General features: G+C 49.0%; 1 protein-coding gene across 3 annotated transcripts in view; it reads right to left on the bottom strand.

Moving 5' to 3' along the window:
* Window positions 1-4,298: 4,298 nt before the first annotated feature.
* Window positions 4,299-19,952, bottom strand: part of LOC137361233 (leukosialin-like) — a 67,928-nt gene continuing 52,274 nt past the window's right edge. For all 3 annotated transcript variants that reach the window (XM_068026141.1, XM_068026140.1, XM_068026142.1), the window contains one exon: window positions 4,299-7,756. In XM_068026141.1, coding sequence (XP_067882242.1) covers window positions 6,239-7,663 — 1,425 coding nt within the window. In that variant the 5' untranslated portion in view covers window positions 7,664-7,756 and the 3' untranslated portion in view covers window positions 4,299-6,238. The remainder of the gene's footprint in view (window positions 7,757-19,952) is intronic.

The following is a 19,952-nucleotide window of genomic DNA, read 5'->3' as shown; positions in this document are numbered from 1 at the left end:
CCAAAAACTCGGCTGGAAGAGTCCATCTCACTTCTCCCCCCCCTCCCCCCAAAGCTGGAAGAGTCCATCTCACGTCCCCCCCCCCCCAAGCTGGAAGAGTCCATCTCACTACCCTCCCCCGCCCCAAGCAAGAAGAGTTCATCTCACTTCACCCCATCCTGGCAGGAAGCGTCCAGCTCACTCCCCCCCCCCCCCCACCCACAGAAGGAAGAGTCCATCTAACTCCCCTCCCCACCCCCAAGCAGGAAAAGTCCATCTCACTCACCACACCCCCACCCCACCCCCAGCAGCAAGAGTCCATCTCACTTCCCCCCATCCCAGCAGGAAAAGTCAATCTCACTTCTCCCTACCCCAGCAGGAAAAAAACATTTCACTCCCCTCCAGCAGGAAGAGACGATCTCACTTCCCCCCACCCCAGCAGAAAGAGATCATCTCACCTCCCCCCACCCCAGCAGGAAGAGTCAATCTCACATCTCCCCACCCCAGCAGGAAAAGTCCATCTCACTCCACCCCCCACCCCAGCAGGAAGAGTCGATCTCACTTCCTCTCCACCCCAGCAGGAAGAGACGATCTCAGTTCCCCCCATCCCAGCAGGAAGAGACAATCTCACTTCCCCCCACCCCAGCAGGAAGAGTCCATCTTACTTCCCCCCACCAGCAGGAAGAGACAATCTCACTTCTCCCCACTCCAGCAGGAAGAGTCCATCTTACTTCCCCCCACCCCAGCAGGAACAGTCCATCTCACTTCTCCCCACCCCAGCAGGGTCCATCTTACTTCTCCCCACCCCAGCAGGAAGAGTCCATCTCACTTCTCCCCACCCCAGCAGGAAGAGTCCATCTTACTTCTCCCCACCCCAGCAGGAAGAGTCCATCTCACTTCCCCCCATCCCAGCAGGAAGAGTCAATCTCACTTCTCCCTACCCCAGCAGGAAAAAAACATTTCACTCCCCTCCAGCAGGAAGAGACGATCTGACTTCCCCCCACCCCAGCAGAAAGAGATCATCTCACCTCCCCCCACCCCAGCAGGAAGAGTCAATCTCACATCTCCCCACCCCAGCAGGAAAAGTCCATCTCACTCCACCCCCCACCCCAGCAGAAAGAGACCATCTCACTTCCTCTCCACCCCAGCAGGAAGAGACAATGTCACTTCCCCCCATCCCAGCAGGAAGAGACAATCTCACTTCCCCCCACCTCAGCAGGAAGAGTCCATCTTACTTCCCCCCACCCCAGCAGGAAGAGTCCATCTCACTTCTCCCCACCCCAGCAGGAAGAGACAATCTCACTTCTCCCCACCCCAGCAGGAAGAGTCCATCTTACTTCCCCCCACCCCAGCAGGAAGAGACAATCTCACTTCTCCCCACCCCAGCAGGAAGAGTCCATCTTACTTCCCCCCACCCCAGCAGGAAGAGACAATCTCACTTCTCCCCACCCCAGCAGGAAGAGTCCATCTTACTTCCCCCCACCCCAGCAGGAAGAGACAATCTCACTTCTCCCCACCCCAGCAGGAAGAGTCCATCTCACCAGCAGCATTCCCAGCAGGAAAAGTCCATTTCATCCAACAAAAACACATGAATAAACTTGCTGTAAATAATGCTGAATGTACACGGTGTGTAATTGGCAAATGAATTTCAATCTAGACTGGTGTAAGCTGGTACATTTTGGTGGTAAGACTAGTGAAGCCACGTATTCTTTGGGAAATCAGAATCTGAACGGGGTCAAGGAACAGAGGAATTGGAGGAGGTGTGAGCAGATACAAACCACTGAAATTAGCGACAGAGGGTGTTAAGATGATAAAAAAAAGCAAACAAAGCACTCGGTTTCAGTTCTAGAGGGATAAAACTGAAAAGCAAACAAATTAAAAATACATCAAACCTTAGTTAGACCACACTTGGAGCACTGTGACCAGTTCTGCTCTCCAGTTCCTTAAAGGGACACAGTAATCCAAAAATATTTACTAGAATGACACCAGAACTGAGAGGTTCAGCCACCAGGAATGATTGAGCAGACTGGGGCTCTTTTCCCTGGAATAGAGAAGGCTGAGAGAAGACCTGATAAAGGTCTTTATGATTATGAAAGGGTTGAAAAAAAAAACTTGCCTTTCTAAAGCACTGACACAGCCTCAGGGACTCCCAACGTGTTTCATGGTCAATGAAGTACGTTTTGAAGTGTAGTCACGTGTTGTAATGTAGGAAATGCAGCAGCCAATTTGTGCACAGCAAGATCCCACACACAGCAATGTGCCGATGACGCAGGTAATCTGATGTTGATTAATGGATAAATATTGACCCCCAGTACACCAGGGAGAGCGTCCCTGCTCTTCTAAGAAATAGCACCATCAGTTCTTGCACATTCACCTGAGAGGGCAGACATGGGCCTCAGTTTAATGAATCATCCGAAAGAGGGCACCTCCGACAGTGCAGCTCTCCCTCAGTACTGACCCTCCGACAGTGCAGCTCTCCCTCAGTACTGACCCTCCGACGGTGCAGCTCTCCCTCAGTACTGACCCTCCGACAGTGCAGCTCTCCCTCAGTACTGACCTTCCGACAGTGTAGCTCTCCCTCAGTACTGACCCTCCGACAGTGCAGCTCTCCCTCAGTACTGACCCACGACAGTGCGGCACTCCCTCAGTACTGACCCTCCAATAGTGCAGCACTCCCTCAGTACTGACCCTCGGACAGTGCGGCACTCGCTCAGTACTGACCCTCCGACAGTGCGGCGCTCCCTCAGTATTGACCCTCCGACAGTGCGGTTCTCCCTCAGTACTGACCCTCCGACACTGCGGCACTCCCTCAGTACTGACCCTCCGACACTGCGGCACTCCCTCAGTACTGACCCTCCGACAGTGCGGCACTCCCTCAGTACTGACCCTCCGACAGTGCGGCACTCCCTCAGTACTGACCCTCCGACACTGTGGCACTCCCTCAGTACTGCAGTGGAAGTGTCAGCTTGGATATTTGTGCTTAAGGCTGTGTGTGCGTCTTGAACCTATAAACCTTCTGACTCTGATGAGAGTACTACCCACTGTACCATGACCTACGTATGGCGAGACAGAGATGTTTGCACTTGTGGGGGAGAGACCAGCACTCGGGGGCCCATAATTACAAGTTAGTCACAAAACAAAAAAACAGTTGGAAATTCAGGAGAAATGTTTTTTACCCAGAGAGTGGTGCAAAGTGAAACTCACTACCACAAAGAGTGGTTGAGGTGAATAGTACAGATGCACCTAAGGGGAAGCTGTTTAAACACGTGATGGAGAAAGGAATAGAACATAAGAACATAAACAGGAACAGGAGTAGACCATTCTGCCCCTCGAGCCTGCTCTGCTATTCAATACGATCGTGGCTGATCCTGGATTTTAATGCCACTTTCCCGTCTGCTCACCATTTCCCTCGATCCCCTGAGGAATCAAAATTCTATTCATCTCAATATACTCAACGACTGATCATCCACTGCTCTCTGGGATCGGGAATTCCAAAGATTCACCACCCTCCGAGTGAAGAAATTTCTCCCCATCTCAGTGTGAAACGGCCGAGCCCTTATCCTGAGAATGTGACCTCCCCCCCGGTGTTCGAGACTCTCCAGCCCGGGGGTGAGGGGGGGAAACAGCCTCTCAGCATCTACCCTGTCAAAACCCTCATTCTTCAAATCTCCAGAGAGAATAGACACAATTTACTCAGCCTCTCATTGTAGGACAATCCCCTCCATCCCAGTGATTAATCTAGTGAACCTTCACTAAACCACCTCCAATGCAAGTATATCCATCCTTAAATACGGAGACCAAAACTGCACCCAGTTCTCCGGATGCGGTCTCACCAAAGCCCTGTCCAATTGTAGCAAGACTTCTTTATTCCTGTACTCCAATCCCCTCACAATAAAGGCCAACATGACATTTGCCTTCCTAATTGTTTGCTGTACCTGCATGTTAACTTTCTGCACTCCTTGTAAGAGTTCACCCAAATCTCTTTGAACATCAACATTTACAAGTTTCACACCTTTTAAAAAATATTCTGCTTTTCCATTCTTAGCAAAGTGAATAACCTCACACTTCCCCCTCCCCCCATCACAAATCAGCCACTCACCTAACTTTCCTATATCTTTTTGCGGCTTCTTTGTTCCTCCTGATGGGATTAGATGATGAAAACTGGGAGATGTTTCGTCTGGAAGTTAAACACTGGCATGTGCCAGTAGTGCTGAAAGTTATAGACTAGATGTGACATCCAAACGGCCAAACCCCCATTCTCCCAGCACCAGCCCCCTCCCCCAACTCTGCCCACCCTGTAACTGCTCTCAATACACAAATGCATTTAATTTCAGTTTTTATTGGAAGAATACAAAAGGTTAAGTTTCCCATTGGCTCGAGGCTGTTTTCAGAATGGAACGTTCCTGGCACCAACCAATCAGAAGATAATTTCAGCCCCAGAACAGAACACTCCCTGCACTCGCTCTCCACCCGCCCCTCCTGCAAGCACCATGTAACATGTAGCCCCAGCAACCCCCCGCCCTTCCCATCTGCATCTCACTCTTCCTCCAATTCCTTCCCACAAGGACTGACTCTCCCCGGGGTACGGGTTCTCCACAGGCACTGATTCTCCCCGGGGTACAGGTCCCCCACAGGCACCGACTCTCCCCGGTGTACGGGTCCCCCATGGGCACCGACTCTCCCCGGGGTACGGGTACGGATTCTCCCCGGGGTACGGGCACCGACTCTCCCCGGGGTACGGGCACCGACTCTCCCCGGGGTACGGGTTCTCCACAGGCACTGATTCTCCCCGGGGTACAGGTCCCCCACAGGCACCGACTCTCCCCGGTGTACGGGTTCCCCACGGGCACCGACTATCCCCGGGGTACGGGTCCCCCATGGGCACCGACTCTCCCCGGTGTACAGGTACAGACTCTCCCCGGGGTACGGGCACCGACTCTCCCCGGTGTACAGGTACCGACTCTCCCCGGGGTATGGGTACTGACTCTCCCCGGGATACGGGCACCGACTCTCCCCGGTGTACAGGCACCGACTCTCCCCGGGGTATGGGCCCTGACTCTCCCCGGTGTACAGGCACCGACTCTCCCTGGGGTACGGGTACCGACTCTCACTGGGGTACGGGCACCGACTCTCCCTGGGGTACAGGTTCTCCACAGGCACTGATTCTCCCCGGGGTACAGGTCCCCCACAGGCACCGACTCTCCCCGGTGTACGGGTTCCCCACGGGCACCGACTATCCCCGGGGTACGGGTCCCCCATGGGCACCGACTCTCCCCGGTGTACAGCTACGGGCTCTCCCCGGGGTATGGGCACCGACTCTCCCCGGTGTACAGGTACCGACTCTCCCCGGGGTACGGGTCACCCATGGGCACCGACTCTCCCCGGGGTACGGGTCACCCATGGGCACCGACTATCCCCGGGGTACGGGTCCCCCATGGGCACCGAATCTCCCCGGTGTACAGGTACGGACTCTCCCCGGGGTACGGGCACCGACTCTCCCCCTGGTACGGGTCACCCACGGGCACCGACTATCCCAGGGGTACGGGTCCCCCATGGGCACCGAATCTCCCCGGTGTACAGGTACGGACTCTCCCCGGGGTACGGGCACCGACTCTCCCCGGGGTACAGGTCACCCATGGGCACCGACTCTCCCCGGGGTACGGGCACCGACTCTCCCCGGGGTATGGGTCACCCATGGGCACCGACTCTCCCCGGGGTATGGGCACCAACTCTCCCCGGGGTATGGGTCACCCATGGGCACCGACTCTCCCGGGGTATGACAAACATTCTGTAAATGTCCCCCTACCTTCTGTAACCCGTTTTTTCTGTTGTGGGAACCTTAGAACAAGTAATCCCACACGTATCCTCTCGGGAGCTGCTGAAGAAATCAGTTTGCAATTCTGCCGTGTAAATATTCAAAATAAAAATAACAACAAAAACAATCGCGGCAAGCGGAGTGGAACACAGGAACAGGAGGAGGCCATTCAGCCCCTCTACCCTGTCACACAGGAACAGCAGGAGGCCATTCAGCCCCTCTACTCTGTTACACAGGAACAGCAGGAGGCCATTCAGCCCCTCCACCCTGTCACACAGGTAGAGGATGAGGCCATTCAGCCCCTCGAGCCTGCTACAGAGTGAGATTGTGGAGGTAAAGCTTGCTCAACAGGAAGCACTCCCTGCTCTGCCAGGCCAGGCACATTCTGGGAGTAGGATCAATGAAGAAAGCGGAAAGCGTACTGGAACCGAAGGGGGTTGTGTCTCACAGGGAAGTCTTGGCCAAGAACGAGTCCGGCACCTGTCCCTCATGGCTCCCGAGCTCGGGAATCGGGAGTACTGTGTCACCAAGAGGAGGAGGAGGTGGGAGGTCATCGTGTGACCCTTGCTCCATCACTTCAGGCCCGCTACTGGGCTCCTGGATGTGACCGTTTGGTTGCACGGAAGGAGGAGGAGGGAGGAGGAGTTCTTGTTCGCTGGGTTCTTGGGTGTTGAGACCTGCAGGGTCAATGGTGATGCCTTGCCTTTCCTCTGAAGATTGTGTGTCGGTCACCTTCCCGTTAGGCTCCTTGGAAAGAAGAGGCTGCTGGGATTCTTGGGCTGGGCTCTTGGCATTTCCAACCTCTACGTCGTCGAGTAGCACAGAGATGGCCCGCGACTTCCTCTTGCCAAAGAAGGTGGACAGGGACATACGTTTGGAGGTCAGGTCCTCGTCTTTCTTCTCCTCCGTCCCGTCCGTTGCCCCTCCATCCTCAGGGAGGGCCACAGGCCCCGCCCACGGGTCCTCCACCTTGCCCTTCTTCCTGCGTTTGGGGTCGAATGTTTGCGAATGGCTTCGTTTCCTCTTCATGAGGATGAAGATGATAATGATGATAATGATGACAGTGAAGATTAATATCGCAATGATGAGAGCAATCGGGTTGAAGGACGCAGAGCGCATGGGTTGAGCGGTGGAAGAGACTGGAAATGGGTGACGGGAAGCTGAGGCAGGGTGAGATTGGGTTGAAGATTCGAAGACTGTGGATGTGCTGGGTTGGGTTGAAGATTCGAAGCTGGTGGATGGTCTCGATGATGATGAAGATTCGAAGACAGTGGATGTGCTGGGTTGGGTTGAAGATTCGAAGCTGGTGGATGGTCTCGATGAAGATGAAGATTCGAAGACAGTAGATGTGCTGGGTTGGGTTGAAGATTCGAAGCTGGTGGATGGTCTCGATGATGAGGATTTGAGGACCGTTGAACGACCTGCTTCAATGGTTGATGTGCCGAGCTCAGTGCTGGTGAAATGCTGCCAGGTTGGTGACAGGCTTGAGGCAGGGCTGTGGCTCTGTGTGGTGGCTGGGGTGCTAGTCGGCTCCACCGGCCACTTGAAACCGGGTGTGGATCCCGTTCCCTCGCTGGTGGAGGTGGACCAGGGCTGGGTTGAGACACTGGGCCTGGTTTGGATGGAGCTGGCCGCGCCTGTTGAGGTCTCGGTGGCTGTAGACGTGACTGGGGCAGTGAAAACCAGCTGCAAATCAACACTGTGGTTCGCAGGAGGGAATGTGGTGCCAAATGCGACTAGATTGAAGGCCATTCCAGGAGAGGGATTGCTCATCTGATTCATGGGTTCCGTGCTGCCAGGTGGGGCCAACGCCAGCTCAACAATCCCAGCGATGGCTCCCAGCAATATGAGGGTCCGGGTTTGCAACATGTTGGGGCATCGAGTAGCCAAGTTCAAGAAGAGCGATCGGGTCAATGCAATCACCAGACGTCAGGTGGCAAACAGCTCCTGAAACTGGAGTTCCTGCACAATCAATGGTGGGGGAAAGGGGGGGGGGGGGGGGGAGGTAAAAATTATCGTAAAAATACAAGGAAGCATTTAACCATAACCCTCACCCCTCACTGTAACACTAATATATCCCACACCCCACACTGCAACACACACATATATCCCACACCCCACACTGTAACACACGCATATATCCCACACCCCTCACTGGAACACACGCATATATCCCACACCCCTCACTGTAACACACGCATATATCCCACACCCCTCATTGCAACACACGCATATATCCCACACCCCTCACTGTAACACACGCATATATCCCACACCCCTCACTGTAACACTAATATATTCCACACCCCACACTGTAACACACGCATATATCCCACACCCCTCACTGGAACACACGCATATATCCCACACCCCTCACTGTAACACACGCATATATCCCACACCCCTCATTGCAACACACGCATATATCCCACACCCCTCACTGTAACACACGCATATATCCCACACCCCTCACTGTAACACTAATATATTCCACACCCCACACTGTAACACACGCATATATCCCACACCCCTCACTGTAACACACGCATATATCCCACACCCCACACTGTAACACACGCATATATCCCACACCCCTCACTGTAACACACGCATATATCCCACACCCCTCACTGTAACACACGCAAATATCCCACAACCCTTACTGCAACACTAATATATCCCACACCCCTCAGTGGAACATACGCATATATCCCACACACCTCACTGCAACACACGCATATATCCCACACCCCTCACTGTAACACACGCATATATCCCACACCCCCTCACTGTAACACTGATATATCCCACACCCTTCACTATAAATCTGATATTTCGCACACCCCTCACTGTAACACTGATATATCGCACACCCCTCACTGTCACACTGATATATCCCACACCCCTCACTGTAACACTCTGATATATCCCACACCCCTCACTGGAAATCTGATATTTCGCACACCCCTCACTGTAACACTGATATATCCCACACCCCTCACTGTAACACACTGATATATCCCACACCTCTCACTGTAACACTGATATATCCCACACCCCTCACTATAAATCTGATATATCGCACACCCCTCACTGTAACACTGATATATCCCACACCCCTCACTGTATCACTGAAATCTCCCACACCCCTCACTGTAACACTCTGATATATCCCACACCCCTAACTGTAACACAGATATATCCCACACCCCTCACTGTATCACTGAAATCTCCCACACCCCTCACTGTAACACTGATATATCCCACACCCCTCACTGTAACACTCTGATATATCGCACACCCCTCACTGTAACACTGATATATCCCACACCTCTCACTGTAACACTGATATATTGCACACCCCTCACTGTAACACTGACATATCCCACACCTCTCACTGTAACACTGATATATCCCACACCCCTCACTGTAACACTCTGATATTTCCCACACCTCTCACTGTAACAGTCTGACATATCCCACACCTCTCACTGTTACACTGATATATCCCACACCCTTCACTGCAACACTGATATATCCCACACCCCTCACTGTAACACTCTGATATATCCCACACCCTTCACTGTAACACTGATATATCCCACACCCTTCACTGTCACACTGATATATCCCACACCCCTCACTGTAACACTCTGATATTTCCCACACCTCTCACTGTTACAGTCTGATATATCCCACACCTCTCACTGTAACACTGATATATCCCACACCCTTCACTGTAACACTGATATATCCCACACCCCTCACTGTAACACTCTGATATATCCCACACCCCTCACTGTAACACTGATATATCCCACACCCTTCACTGTAACACTGATATATCCCACACCCCTCACTGTAACACTGATATATCCCACACCCCTCACTATAAATCTGATATATCGCACACCCCTCACTGTAACACTGATATATCCCACACCCCTCACTATAAATCTGATATTTCGCACACCCCTCACTGTAACACTGATATATCCCACACCCCTCACTGTAACACTGATATATCCCACACCCCTCACTATAAATCTGATATATCGCACACCCCTCACTGTAACACTGATATATCCCACACCCCTCACTATAAATCTGATATTTCCCACACCCCTCACTGTAACACTGATATATCCCACACCCCTCACTATAAATCTGATATATCGCACACCCCTCACTGTAACACTGATATATCCCACACCCCTCACTGTAACACTGATATATCCCACACCCCTCACTGTAACACTCTGATATACCCCACACCCCTCACTGTAACACTGATATATCCCACACCCCTCACTGTAACACTGATATATCCCACACCCCTCACTGTAACACTCTGATATACCCCACACCCCTCACTGTAACACTGATATATCCCACACCCCTCACTGTAACACTGATATATCCCACACCCCTCACCATAAATCTGATATATCGCACACCCCTCACTGTAACACGGATATATCCCACACCCTTCACTATAAATCTGATATTTCGCACACCCCTCACTGTAACACTGATATATCGCACACCCCTCACTGTCACACTGATATATCCCACACCCCTCACTGTAACACTCTGATATATCCCACACCCCTCACTGTAAATCTGATATTTCGCACACCCCTCACTGTAACACTGATATATCCCACACCCCTCACTATAAATCTGATATTTCGCACACCCCTCACTGTGACACTGATATATCCCACACCCCTCACTATAAATCTGATATTTCGCACACCCCTCACTGTAACACTGATATATCCCACACCCCTCACTATAAATCTGATATATCGCACACCCCTCACTGTAACACTGATATATCCCACACCTCTCACTGTAACACTGATATATCGCACACCCCTCACTGTAACACTGATATATCCCACACCCCTCACTGTAACACTGATATATCCCACACCCCTCACTGTCACACTGATATATCCCACACCTCTCACTGTAACACTGATATATCGCACACCCCTCACTGTAACACTGATATATCCCACACCTCTCACTGTAACACTGATATATCGCACACCCCTCACTGTAACACTGATATATCCCACACCTCTCACTGTAACACTGATATATCCCACACCCCTCACTGTAACACTGATATATCCCACACCTCTCACTGTAACACTGATATATCCCACACCCCTCACTGTAACACACTGATATATCCCACACCTCTCACTGTAACACTGATATATCCCACACCCCTCACTATAAATCTGATATATCGCACACCCCTCACTGTAACACTGATATATCCCACACCCCTCACTGTATCACTGAAATCTACCACACCCCTCACTGTAACAGTCTGATATATCCCACACCCCTAACTGTAACACAGATATATCCCACACCCCTCACTGTATCACTGAAATCTCCCACACCCCTCACTGTAACACTCTGATATATCCCACACCCCTCACTGTAACACTGATATATCCCACACCCCTCACTGTAACACTCTGATATATCCCACACCTCTCACTGTAACACTCTGATATATCCCACACATCTCACTGTAACACTCTGATATATCCCACACCCCTCACTGTGACACTGATATATCCCACACCCCTCACTGTAACACTGATATATCCCACACCTCTCACTGTAACACTCTGATATATCCCACACCCCTCACTGTAACACTGATATATCCCACACCCCTCACTATAAATCTGATATATCGCACACCCCTCACTGGAACACTGATATATCCCACACCCCTCACTGTATCACTGAAATCTCCCACACCCCTCACTGTAACACTCTGATATATCCCACACCCCTCACTGTAACACTGATATATCCCACACCTCTCACTGTAACACTCTGATATATCCCACACCCCTCACTGTAACACTGATATATCCCACACCCCTCACTGTTACACTGATATATCCCACACCTCTCACTGTAACACTCTGATATATCCCACACCTCTCACTGTAACACTCTGATATATCCCACACCTCTCACTGTAACATTCTGATATATCCCACACCCCTCACTGTAACACTGATATATCCCACACCCCTCACTGTAACACACTGATATATCCCACACCTCTCACTGTAACACTGATATATCCCACACCCCTCACTATAAATCTGATATATCGCACACCCCTCACTGTAACACTGATATATCCCACACCTCTCACTGTAACACTGATATATCCCACACCCCTCACTGTGACACTGATATATCCCACACACCTCACTGTAACACTCTGATATATCCCACACCCCTCACTGTAACACTCTGATATATCCCACACCCCTCACTGTTACACTGATATATCCCACACCTCTCACTGTAACACTCTGATATATCCCACACCTCTCACTGTAACACTCTGATATATCCCACACCCCTCACTGTAACACTGATATATCCCACACCCCTCACTGTAACACACTGATATATCCCACACCCCTCACTGTAACACTGATATATCCCACACCCCTCACTATAAATCTGATATATCGCACACCCCTCACTGTAACACAGATATATCCCACACCCCTCACTGTAACACTCTGATATATCCCACATCTCTCACTGTAACACACTGATATATCCCACACCCCTCACTGTAACACTGATATATCCCACACCCCTCACTGTAACACTCTGATATATCCCACATCTCTCACTGTAACACACTGATATATCCCACATGCCTCACTATAAATCTGATATATCCCACACCCCTCACTGTAACACTGATATATCCCACACCTCTCACTGTAACACTGATATATCCCACACCCCTCACTGTAACACTGATATATCCCACACCTCTCACTGTAACACTGATATATCCCACACCCCTCACTGTAACACTGATATATCCCACACCCCTCAGTATAAATCTGATATATCGCACACCCCTCACTGTATCACTGAAATCTCCCACACCCCTCACTGTAACACTCTGATATATCCCACACCCCTCACTGTAACACTGATATATCCCACACCTCTCACTGTAACACTCTGATATATCCCACACCCCTCACTGTAACACTGATATATCCCACACCCCTCACTGTAACACTCTGATATATCCCACACCCCTCACTGTAACACTGATATATCCCACACAGTCCTCACTGTAACACTGATATATCCCACACCCCTCACTGTAACACTCTGATATATCCCACACCCCTCACTGTAACACTGATATATCCCACACCTCTCACTGTAACACTCTGATATATCCCACACCGCTCACTGTAACACTCTGATATATCCCACACCCCTCACTGTAACACTGATATATCCCACACCCCTCACTGTTACACTGATATATCCCACAGCTCTCACTGTAACACTCTGATATATCCCACACCTCTCACTGTAACATTCTGATATATCCCACACCCCTCACTGTAACACTGATATATCCCACACCCCTCACTGTAACACACTGATATATCCCACACCTCTCACTGTAACACTGATATATCCCACACCCCTCACTATAAATCTGATATATCGCACACCCCTCACTGTAACACTGATATATCCCACACCTCTCACTGTAACACTGATATATCCCACACCCCTCACTGTGACACTGATATATCCCACACAGCTCACTGTAACACTCTGATATATCCCACACCCCTCACTGTCACACTCTGATATATCCCACACCCCTCACTGTTACACTGATATATCCCACACCTCTCACTGTAACACTCTGATATATCCCACACCTCTCACTGTAACACTCTGATATATCCCACACCCCTCACTGTAACACTGATATATCCCACACCCCTCACTGTAACACACTGATATATCCCACACCCCTCACTGTAACACTGATATATCCCACACCCCTCACTATAAATCTGATATATCGCACACCCCTCACTGTAACACAGATATATCCCACACCCCTCACTGTAACACTCTGATATATCCCACATCTCTCACTGTAACACACTGATATATCCCACACCCCTCACTGTAACACTGATATATCCCACACCCCTCACTGTAACACTCTGATATATCCCACATCTCTCACTGTAACACACTGATATATCCCACATGCCTCACTATAAATCTGATATATCCCACACCCCTCACTGTAACACTGATATATCCCACACCTCTCACTGTAACACTGATATATCGCACACCCCTCACTGTAACACTGATATATCCCACACCCCTCACTGTAACACTGATATATCCCACACCCCTCACTGTAACACTGATATATCCCACACCTCTCACTGTAACACTGATATATCGCACACCCCTCACTGTAACACTGATATATCCCACACCCCTCACTGTAACACTGATATATCCCACACCTCTCACTGTAACACTGATATATCGCACACCCCTCACTGTAACACTGATATATCCCACACCTCTCACTGTAACACTGATATATCCCACACCCCTCACTGTAACACTGATATATCCCACACCTCTCACTGTAACACTGATATATCCCACACCCCTCACTGTAACACACTGATATATCCCACACCTCTCACTGTAACACTGATATATCCCACACCCCTCACTATAAATCTGATATATCGCACACCCCTCACTGTAACACTGATATATCCCACACCCCTCACTGTATCACTGAAATCTCCCACACCCCTCACTGTAACACTCTGATATATCCCACACCCCTAACTGTAACACAGATATATCCCACACCCCTCACTGTATCACTGAAATCTCCCACACCCCTCACTGTAACACTCTGATATATCCCACACCCCTCACTGTAACACTGATATATCCCACACCCCTCACTGTAACACTCTGATATATCCCACACCTCTCACTGTAACACTCTGATATATCCCACACCTCTCACTGTAACACTCTGATATATCCCACACCCCTCACTGTGACACTGATATATCCCACACCCCTCACTGTAACACTGATATATCCCACACCTCTCACTGTAACACTCTGATATATCCCACACCCCTCACTGTAACACTGATATATCCCACACCCCTCACTATAAATCTGATATATCGCACACCCCTCACTGGAACACTGATATATCCCACACCCCTCACTGTATCACTGAAATCTCCCACACCCCTCACTGTAACACTCTGATATATCCCACACCCCTCACTGTAACACTGATATATCCCACACCTCTCACTGTAACACTCTGATATATCCCACACCCCTCACTGTAACACTGATATATCCCACACCCCTCACTGTAACACTCTGATATATCCCACACCCCTCACTGTAACACTGATATATCCCACACAGTCCTCACTGTAACACTGATATATCCCACACCCCTCACTGTAACACTCTGATATATCCCACACCCCTCACTGTAACACTGATATATCCCACACCTCTCACTGTAACACTCTGATATATCCCACACCGCTCACTGTAACACTCTGATATATCCCACACCCCTCACTGTAACACTGATATATCCCACACCCCTCACTGTTACACTGATATATCCCACACCTCTCACTGTAACACTCTGATATATCCCACACCTCTCACTGTAACATTCTGATATATCCCACACCCCTCACTGTAACACTGATATATCCCACACCCCTCACTGTAACACACTGATATATCCCACACCTCTCACTGTAACACTGATATATCCCACACCCCTCACTATAAATCTGATATATCGCACACCCCTCACTGTAACACTGATATATCCCACACCTCTCACTGTAACACTGATATATCCCACACCCCTCACTGTGACACTGATATATCCCACACCCCTCACTGTAACACTCTGATATATCCCACACCCCTCACTGTAACACTCTGATATATCCCACACCCCTCACTGTTACACTGATATATCCCACACCTCTCACTGTAACACTCTGATATATCCCACACCTCTCACTGTAACACTCTGATATATCCCACACCCCTCACTGTAACACTGATATATCCCACACCCCTCACTGTAACACACTGATATATCCCAAACCCCTCACTGTAACACTGATATATCCCACACCCCTCACTATAAATCTGATATATCGCACACCCCTCACTGTAACACAGATATATCCCACACCCCTCACTGTAACACTCTGATATATCCCACATCTCTCACTGTAACACACTGATATATCCCACACCCCTCACTGTAACACTGATATATCCCACACCCCTCACTGTAACACTCTGATATATCCCACATCTCTCACTGTAACACACTGATATATCCCACATGCCTCACTATAAATCTGATATATCCCACACCCCTCACTGTAACACTGATATATCCCACACCTCTCACTGTAACACTGATATATCCCACACCCCTCACTGTAACACTGATATATCCCACACCTCTCACTGTAACACTGATATATCCCACACCCCTCACTGTAACACTGATATATCCCACACCCCTCAGTATAAATCTGATATATCGCACACCCCTCACTGTATCACTGAAATCTCCCACACCCCTCACTGTAACACTCTGATATATCCCACACCCCTCACTGTAACACTGATATATCCCACACCTCTCACTGTAACACTCTGATATATCCCACACCCCTCACTGTAACACTGATATATCCCACACCCCTCACTGTAACACTCTGATATATCCCACACCCCTCACTGTAACACTGATATATCCCACACAGTCCTCACTGTAACACTGATATATCCCACACCCCTCACTGTAACACTCTGATATATCCCACACCCCTCACTGTAACACTGATATATCCCACACCTCTCACTGTAACACTCTGATATATCCCACACCGCTCACTGTAACACTCTGATATATCCCACACCCCTCACTGTAACACTGATATATCCCACACCCCTCACTGTTACACTGATATATCCCACACCTCTCACTGTAACACTCTGATATATCCCACACCTCTCACTGTAACATTCTGATATATCCCACACCCCTCACTGTAACACTGATATATCCCACACCCCTCACTGTAACACACTGATATATCCCACACCTCTCACTGTAACACTGATATATCCCACACCCCTCACTATAAATCTGATATATCGCACACCCCTCACTGTAACACTGATATATCCCACACCTCTCACTGTAACACTGATATATCCCACACCCCTCACTGTGACACTGATATATCCCACACACCTCACTGTAACACTCTGATATATCCCACACCCCTCACTGTAACACTCTGATATATCCCACACCCCTCACTGTTACACTGATATATCCCACACCTCTCACTGTAACACTCTGATATATCCCACACCTCTCACTGTAACACTCTGATATATCCCACACCCCTCACTGTAACACTGATATATCCCACACCCCTCACTGTAACACACTGATATATCCCACACCCCTCACTGTAACACTGATATATCCCACACCCCTCACTATAAATCTGATATATCGCACACCCCTCACTGTAACACAGATATATCCCACACCCCTCACTGTAACACTCTGATATATCCCACATCTCTCACTGTAACACACTGATATATCCCACACCCCTCACTGTAACACTGATATATCCCACACCCCTCACTGTAACACTCTGATATATCCCACATCTCTCACTGTAACACACTGATATATCCCACATGCCTCACTATAAATCTGATAGATCCCACACCCCTCACTGTAACACTGATATATCCCACACCTCTCACTGTAACACTGATATATCCCACACCCCTCACTGTAACACTGATATATCCCACACCTCTCACTGTAACACTGATATATCCCACACCCCTCACTGTAACACTGATATATCCCACACCCCTCACTGTAACACTGATATATCCCACACCCCTCACTGTAACACTCTGATATATCCCACACCCCTCACTGTAACACTGATATATCCCACACCCCTCACTGTAACACACTGATATATCCCACACCTCTCACTGTAACACTGATATATCCCACACCCCTCACTATAAATCTGATATATCGCACACCCCTCACTGTAACACTGATATATCCCACACCTCTCACTGTAACACTGATATATCCCACACCCCTCACTGTGACACTGATATATCCCACACCCCTCACTGTAACACTCTGATATATCCCACACCCCTCACTGTAACACTCTGATATATCCCACACCCCTCACTGTTACACTGATATATCCCACACCTCTCACTGTAACACTCTGATATATCCCACACCTCTCACTGTAACACTCTGATATATCCCACACCCCTCACTGTAACACTGATATATCCCACACCCCTCACTGTAACACACTGATATATCCCAAACCCCTCACTGTAACACTGATATATCCCACACCCCTCACTATAAATCTGATATATCGCACACCCCTCACTGTAACACAGATATATCCCACACCCCTCACTGTAACACTCTGATATATCCCACATCTCTCACTGTAACACACTGATATATCCCACACCCCTCACTGTAACACTGATATATCCCACACCCCTCACTGTAACACTCTGATATATCCCACATCTCTCACTGTAACACACTGATATATCCCACATGCCTCACTATAAATCTGATATATCCCACACCCCTCACTGTAACACTGATATATCCCACACCTCTCACTGTAACACTGATATATCCCACACCCCTCACTGTAACACTGATATATCCCACACCTCTCACTGTAACACTGATATATCCCACACCCCTCACTGTAACACTGATATATCCCACACCCCTCAGTATAAATCTGATATATCGCACACCCCTCACTGTATCACTGAAATCTCCCACACCCCTCACTGTAACACTCTGATATATCCCACACCCCTCACTGTAACACTGATATATCCCACACCTCTCACTGTAACACTCTGATATATCCCACACCCCTCACTGTAACACTGATATATCCCACACCCCTCACTGTAACACTCTGATATATCCCACACCCCTCACTGTAACACTGATATATCCCACACAGTCCTCACTGTAACACTGATATATCCCACACCCCTCACTGTAACACTCTGATATATCCCACACCCCTCACTGTAACACTGATATATCCCACACCTCTCACTGTAACACTCTGATATATCCCACACCGCTCACTGTAACACTCTGATATATCCCACACCCCTCACTGTAACACTGATATATCCCACACCCCTCACTGTTACACTGATATATCCCACACCTCTCACTGTAACACTCTGATATATCCCACACCTCTCACTGTAACATTCTGATATATCCCACACCCCTCACTGTAACACTGATATATCCCACACCCCTCACTGTAACACACTGATATATCCCACACCTCTCACTGTAACACTGATATATCCCACACCCCTCACTATAAATCTGATATATCGCACACCCCTCACTGTAACACTGATATATCCCACACCTCTCACTGTAACACTGATATATCCCACACCCCTCACTGTGACACTGATATATCCCACACACCTCACTGTAACACTCTGATATATCCCACACCCCTCACTGTAACACTCTGATATATCCCACACCCCTCACTGTTACACTGATATATCCCACACCTCTCACTGTAACACTCTGATATATCCCACACCTCTCACTGTAACACTCTGATATATCCCACACCCCTCACTGTAACACTGATATATCCCACACCCCTCACTGTAACACACTGATATATCCCACACCCCTCACTGTAACACTGATATATCCCACACCCCTCACTATAAATCTGATATATCGCACACCCCTCACTGTAACACAGATATATCCCACACCCCTCACTGTAACACTCTGATATATCCCACATCTCTCACTGTAACACACTGATATATCCCACACCCCTCACTGTAACACTGATATATCCCACACCCCTCACTGTAACACTCTGATATATCCCACATCTCTCACTGTAACACACTGATATATCCCACATGCCTCACTATAAATCTGATAGATCCCACACCCCTCACTGTAACACTGATATATCCCACACCTCTCACTGTAACACTGATATATCCCACACCCCTCACTGTAACACTGATATATCCCACACCTCTCACTGTAACACTGATATATCCCACACCCCTCACTGTAACACTG

This window comes from Heterodontus francisci, unplaced genomic scaffold (assembly GCF_036365525.1).
Source record: "Heterodontus francisci isolate sHetFra1 unplaced genomic scaffold, sHetFra1.hap1 HAP1_SCAFFOLD_903, whole genome shotgun sequence".
In the NCBI taxonomy this organism is placed as follows: Eukaryota; Metazoa; Chordata; class Chondrichthyes; order Heterodontiformes; family Heterodontidae; genus Heterodontus; species Heterodontus francisci.
Note: the sequence above shows the minus strand (reverse complement) of the source record. Positions and strands in the feature narration are given on the sequence as shown.